Genomic DNA, 7004 nt, shown 5'->3' with positions numbered 1-7004 from the left:
CTGAATGAAATAACACATGTTGGACACACTGGTCATGAATGATCACAGTGTGTATGATCAGTGTTTGTATGACCGGGGTTTGTATGATCATAGTGTGTATGATCAGTGTTTGTATGATCAGTGTTTGTATGAACAGTGTTTGTATGATCATAGTGTGTATTATCAGGGTTTGTATGATCATGGTGTGTATTATCAGGGTTTGTATGATCATGGTGTGTATTATCAGTGTTTGTATGAACAGTGTTTGTATGATCATGGTGTGTATTATCAGTGTTTGTATGAGCATAGTGTGTCTGATCAGTTTGTGTAGGAGTCTGCAGCAGAAAACAGTAGAAGAAGAAACAGGGCGTCTGTCGTGTGTCGACGTTAATTCCTCTGGATCAGGAAGCTCCTGTCAACTCTGCCACAGATAGTGCACACAACACAGAAGCATCACTCCCAGCCTTTTTTTCGTAGCTCGCGCTGATACTAAACACCACCAAGTACTCACCATTACCACAGTACTGCCATAGATACAGAGATAGAGAGATATTGAATAGAATCTTGATCCTGAAGAGGATTTAGGAGACAGTGTGGTTAAAACTGCGGTCGCTCAACATTTCAACTTAATTCTCAAAAAAAACCAACATAAATCTTCCTCTGATTTAGTTTTACTGTGTTCTGGGCATTTCCAGGGTATTGTCAGAATGCAAAATGGAAAATTAAAATAAATTCGATTCACAATGATAATATTGTCATATGAAACGAGACATTAACTGTTTTCTATATAAGAAATTTAAAAAATCTTCCAAATCTATCCAATTAAATTTGAAATCTTGAATTATTATTTTTTATTTTGTTATTTAAAAATGTATGAATTAAAAAAAAGGTTAAATTTTGATTAGCATCAGAGGATGGTGATTTGTATCTTTTCCTTAAACTCAGGAGCAGCAGCAGAAGCAGGTCACAAGCTCACTGGGTAGTGATCCCTCTCTCCGGTGTAGACGATCTGTGTGTGTGTGTGTGTGTGTGTGTGTGTGTATAGTACGTACACTGGCTGCTCGGCTCTGACCGGAGCAGCTACCGGGCGACTCTCTCGTGTCTTCACCGCGGACCGCTGCGTCTCTCACGGTCGAGTCCGGTTCGTCCTCGGGGAATCTCACTCCTCCAGCGTCCCGTTGTTTGTGGTCGCGACACCGGCAGCTGCTAAGCTCAGAGGCTCGCAGGCTAACGGAGCGGCGGCAGAGAGGAGCCAGCAGGTCGGACCGAGGCGCAGGGGACGTTAGCAAACAAGCTAATTAGCCAGAAGGACCGAGCCTGGATTATTGTCCTTAATCAAAGAGGAACCGAGCGAGTCCGCGGAGAAACTCACTGCGGCAGCAACATGAAGATCACGGTGGAATTCGAGGAGTGTTTGAAGGACTCCCCGCGGTTCAGGTCAGTGTCCGGCTTTTGTCCCCGTTTCTTTGAGTTGTTATTCATTTATGACAGAGGGGGAAAGTCTGTTAGCTGCCTGACGCTAATCGGCAGTTACCAGCTAGCTGTTGGCTGCCTGTTACTTTTCTATTTTGGTCTGTAAGGAAGCCGGGGAGCAGAGGAGAGAGGCAGGGGAATCAAACCCTCACTGACCGGTGGCCTGAGCCCGCGTGTTCTGTTCCAGTGGCTGTACATAAATTATGTAAACATATTTAAAATATGAATGCAGGAAGTTACAGACTGTTCCACGGGCTGGTGTTAATGACATTTCTGACATGCTGAGGGACACTGTTTGTCAACTGACGCCCTGGGTCAGTGGCTCTGTCCCCCGAGATCTAACCACCTCCCCACGGTCATAAGCACAAGTACTGAACCGATCTGCCTCCCACTTGTTGGAGGGATGGGATATGGGCCAGAGAGGAAACCATTACACTTTGTTAAAGATTCATTTTGAAAGGCAGCTCCTCGGGATACATGTTATGGACCTGGCTGTACAGAAATGAGTGTATGAGTTTCATCCCTTCTTTTGATTTCTGTTATAGAAGCCAGACAGTCTACTGAGAGCCATTCTGGTTTTTATTTTATACCCTTCACCCAATTATATGATCTCAGATAACTCGAGTTATATGCACTCTTGTAGGTGTTTCTTTAGGAAGGGCATGGACCTCACTTCTCTCCCAGCAGCCACAGGACCTGGTTCCTCCCAAAAATGTGCAAACTTTGCAGGATTTGACAACTGTAAATGTCATGTGCAATATGCAAATAATTCAACATACTCAGTTTACAATGATGTTTTGCAATGAAAAGCGGCAAATGTTATTATTGGAGCCTGGATTTAGAGAATGTTTGGCATTGTTTCCACATTAATAAATCAGTTCATTCATTTTTCTTGATTAATCAACTATCAAAAGAGTTTTGCTAGAGGATTACTTTTCTGTTGATCACCTAATCAATTACTCTAATAATTTCAGATCTCACCCCCCCCAAACAACATATTTTGTTCAGTATTACAGAAGACTAAGAAAACTTTGAGATGTAAAATGTAAATGTGACAAATATTCACATTGTAGAAGCTGACGTTCAATATTATTGCTTCGATGATTAGCTGACGGACTAATTGACTGACTCAGCTTTTCAGGTATTGACCACAGTAGGTAATACATCCAAAAACTCACCATCTATTTTCATTATACGTCAGTGGTTATTATTATTATTATTATTATTAGTAGTAGTAGTAGTAGTAGTAAGTATTTAGCAGAAGGTATGGCCTCTAAGTAATGGATGGATCCACACTTTGGTGTAAATAAGCTCCTCAGCAGTTGGGTCAGGTGGTGGCTGATCATGTGATGTATTCCGAGGAGCTTTGACATCATCACTCACTCTTCTCTTCCACTTTATCAAGGAGAAGTTTGGTCAGATGGGATGTTTGCTCTCAACTTCCTCCTTCGCTCGAATTTGCGTCGTACAGAGATTTGAGAAGGCACCTCCCTCCTTCCTCCCTCAGACCCTGCTCCCTCCGCTGCTGCTGCAACATCCTCTCCCACAAAAAAACGAGGAACAGATGTTAGAAAGTTGTTTGCAGAAGAATGGATCTTTTTTTAATCTGAGCATTTCCTTTGGGGGTTTGGATAAAGGAAAAGTTCCCAGTCAGCTGTGTGACTTGAAGTTGGTTGGAAAATGTTGCTGAACAATCTAATTGGTCTATTATTCACAAGCATTTCTTCAAAAGCACGACCACCGAGTGCTTGTAGTTGTCGCAACCAGCAGTTATTTTCATTATTGTATTAGTCACTGGGTCTAAATTGTCAAAAATGGTACAAAAACATCCAAAGTGACGTCCACAAATGCCTCTTTTATGTAAAACTACACCAAAAGAACCATGAAGAAAAGTAGAGAACCCGGCTATTTGGCCATATTTTGTGTCTTGTCAGCCAACCAAGTAAAGGATCAATTATTATTTTAGCCCATTATCTTTAAATTTCTGTCTCGTCTCCTTCAATTCCACTCACGTTTGATCGATTGTGGATAACAGAAAGTGCTGAGTTACTGCAGGAAGATCGAAGCCGTCTGTGTCAGTGATGTTACAGTTAAGTGAGGAAACTACTAAAGCTGAGCCGCAGACAGTCTGTGGTAAACACACATTGTCTGAAAGTTAAACCTTTAACCAACGACTCTCAGTCCATAAACAATCCCATTTTCCCATGAACTTCAAATCTTCCTTCCCTGATGAAAGTTGGACATTTATGTTTTAAGTATCCATTAATAGATAGTGAACTACAACAGGCAGACCCAAAGACTATTGAATTCAACTATTGAATGTAGATTGGACATATGAAATCACATGTCAAATGTGCAGCTATAAATATGAAATGTACCCCTCAGAATATTGTAAACAACTTGGAGCTAAAACAATTGGCTAATTTAGAACTTATAACAAACATTGCCAACTTTATTTACTTCCATCTTCTCATCTGTGAAGATTTCATGGTTGACCTTGCTCGTTAGTAAACTGCATATTTTAGAGTTTTGATCTGTTAGTCAGACAAAAACAAACAAGTTGATTACGTCATTTGGGATTTAAAAAGATAGTAATTGGCAATTTTTTTACTATATTGTCTGACATCTTTAGATCAATTTATTAATTAATTGGGAAAATAATCTGCAGATGAATCATATATGAAAATAATCATTATTTGCAACCCTACAACAAATGATACAGTAGCTCACCTTCTGTCTCAGCAAAAGTAAATAGCACTACCGATTTTTTTTTCTCTATGTAATGTCTACCTGTTTCACCTGTTTTCCATCGTCCACATGTATAATTACAGTTTCCAATTAATCATTAAGAGTTGTTTTTGTTTACAAGCTGTTCCTGTGCTGTAAAGTGTGTCTAACAACTGTGACTGTGTAAATCTGATCCAGACATGGGCAAATTCAAAGTAAGACAATGTTATTAGCACCTATTAGAAAATATTTATTAAACCTTTATTACAGGTTGTAGCAGAAAATGTGACATTTACCAAAGCATTCATAATACTGGTGTATGAATACCAACATTATACAAACCTTCTGCTCTCTGGTAAATCACTTAGTCTGATGGGAAGCCACTTCCCATGATCCTCGGCTGCTGGGTGCCGCAGCTAAGCGCATAGCCTCATCTCTCCCTCTCATCTCTATCTATATTTTTATTGACCTTTGGCCTTGTTTTGGAGTCATCTGTCAAAGTTTCCTGACTTTAAAGTCGACTGTGGGTTCATCCTGACGAGTTGGTGCTGATCTGAGGTTTTCACGGCAGTTTTCCACTTTGACCACCATCGTTTTAATGTCATTTTTCCAAGCCCCCACTCGTTATGTTTAGCCAGAGAAGAGGACAGAGCAGGAGAGAAAGAGAGAACGGTTGAAAACATGGAATATACACCAGTGTGAAGCAGCTCTCCCTCGCTGCAACATCTGTTTCCATTTTGGTGTTTGCTTTCAACTCTGTGCCAGCGAATATGGAGCCCCCAAATGCAGAGAGGGTTGTTTTCAAGTGGTGATTTGGCACACCCCACACTTTTTTCTTTTTTTTTTCTCTCATCCTCATTTGAGTTAGGAAGCTGTCTTTGGTTATAAACCATGCTTTCAGCCCGGAGGAGAGATGCACTAGTGCAAAGAATTATGTATTTTTGGCAGTAAACCCTGGTAGCCTAGTTTTCCACTTGAGAGTAGACATTAGACTCTGCCTTGAGAGCTTTCCTGACTCCTCTTCAACTATGAGAGTTTTAAATTCCCTTTCAGAGGACTGTGGCTTTTCTCTCCACATGTATATAAACACAAATATTGCTACACATTCAATATGCCTTTCTGTTCTGAAGGGTCCCAAAGTATCTGCCGTGTATTTTTCATATTATGTTCGCAACATGATATTTGTATTGATAGTTTAAGGCTTGATTTCCATGGCATTGACCAATATTTGTAACATCTGTGGAGCTGAGGTGTTATGATATCCTTAACAGGGTGTTCAAGAAAGCCTCACATCAAGGAATGGAATCCTAAAACCTTACAAAAGAATGGTGGGTATGTTTTTATGCAGAGTAGACATGAACTGCCTGGACCAGATGAGCTCATTTCTGTAATTAACAGAGACATGTTTCTCTTGATTCTCATCCTAATCGTCATAATGTGATTTCTCGCTCCCGATTGGTTTGGCTGATTGTGAGGTTGGCTGAGCCCAGTGACATGAAGTCACCGGTCGCACAGTTTCCTCTGAGTCACTGACAGCAGCTGCAGAAGCAGCAGAGCACCATCAGTCTCTGAGTGCTCGTTCTGTGATACACTCTGATTAGTTTCCCCTGGGAGGCCTGTTACAGGCTTGTTAGCATGCCCGGGGTTGTTGCAGGTTGATTTAATTGAGCTGCAGACCATTTACCTTTTAATGGTTATTAATTAAGGAGATTAACAGCTAATGAAATATGAGGTATACTCTTATTTAATGCTACTGCAGAAGAAAGTACACCCAAGTAAATAAAGTATATACATGTACCATTATCTTATCTGAGCTGTAACACTGAAAGAAAATTTAATACATTTTTACAGATTTTAATCAATGCCAGAAAGGCCATCCTATTCAATTAATCATTCAAGTAATTGATCAACAATCAAGTTTAAGTATTGTACATTTTTTATAGTTAGGTTTTAAATTGTTTCGCTCACACAGATGACATTAATGACCAAATTAGAAATTAGTCCCAATCACTCCGTTTATTTCTAAAAACACTGTTGCTGTGACTTCCACCTTCCCCTCAGTGTGAGTTTCCTTCCTACAGCTTGTGTGTGACGTAGGACGGCAGAGGATAAACAGTAAATACAAAAATTGCCGTGAATGTTCAGTCATTACAACATCAGGCAGAATTTCCCCAAAGCCTGTGTCAGTGTTTATCTTTAAGTAATGACCTCATCTCGTTGATGTTGTTGAAGCTCGTGTGTCTAATGGTGGGTTTTACCACAGCGGGACCCCTCCTCCCCATCAGCACTGCTCTGCTCTCTAACAATCACAGGATCTACGTCACAGCACTGAAGCTCACCCCATTCTTCACATTTCCATCCACAGTAACAAATTCAAGGTGTTCAATTGTTCACCACGGCCACCACTGTTATTACAGTGTAGTGGAATACACATTTTAATTTCTAATATTCAGCTTTCATGGCAGGCGTTGGACTGAAAATTAAAAACACTAAGGCAAACAACATTTTTGTCTTAAATATTAGGACCGTGTTGACAACAAAAACACTGGAGGGAAGAAGAAATGACAAAACACCGCTGGACACTGTACAAAATATAATTAGGAAACATCAAAGAAAAGCTGTCAGAAATAAATTAATTGGATTTGTCATACTCATTTTGAGGTAAGCCGGCTTTGGGCTGACTTTGGAGTGTGAAGCTGTATTATGCAGGAAAATATAAATATGGGATTGGACTCAGTGCTGGCAGATACTCAACCTTAAATGACTCAGTTTGGGGGGGAAATAGATCATTGCTGATTAATCTGTCATCTGTTTTCTTGATGGCT

The 7004-nt window shown here is 40.3% G+C and overlaps 1 protein-coding gene across 5 annotated transcripts in view; it reads left to right on the top strand.

Moving 5' to 3' along the window:
* The first annotated feature begins 982 nt into the window (after positions 1-982).
* LOC117760417 (arf-GAP with coiled-coil, ANK repeat and PH domain-containing protein 2-like) overlaps positions 983-7004 on the top strand; it is a 46505-nt gene continuing 40483 nt past the window's right edge. For 4 of the 5 annotated variants that reach the window (XM_034583434.1, XM_034583433.1, XM_034583436.1 and 1 more), the window contains exon 1: positions 1003-1416. In XM_034583434.1, coding sequence (XP_034439325.1) covers positions 1364-1416 — 53 coding nt within the window. In that variant the 5' untranslated portion in view covers positions 1003-1363. Of the gene's footprint in view, positions 1417-7004 lie in introns of all 5 variants that reach the window. The other variant, XM_034583437.1, reaches the window with a different exon arrangement.

The sequence above is a fragment of the Hippoglossus hippoglossus genome, chromosome 4 (genome assembly GCF_009819705.1).
Source record: "Hippoglossus hippoglossus isolate fHipHip1 chromosome 4, fHipHip1.pri, whole genome shotgun sequence".
Lineage (NCBI taxonomy): Eukaryota > Metazoa > Chordata > Actinopteri > Pleuronectiformes > Pleuronectidae > Hippoglossus > Hippoglossus hippoglossus.
Note: the sequence above shows the minus strand (reverse complement) of the source record. Positions and strands in the feature narration are given on the sequence as shown.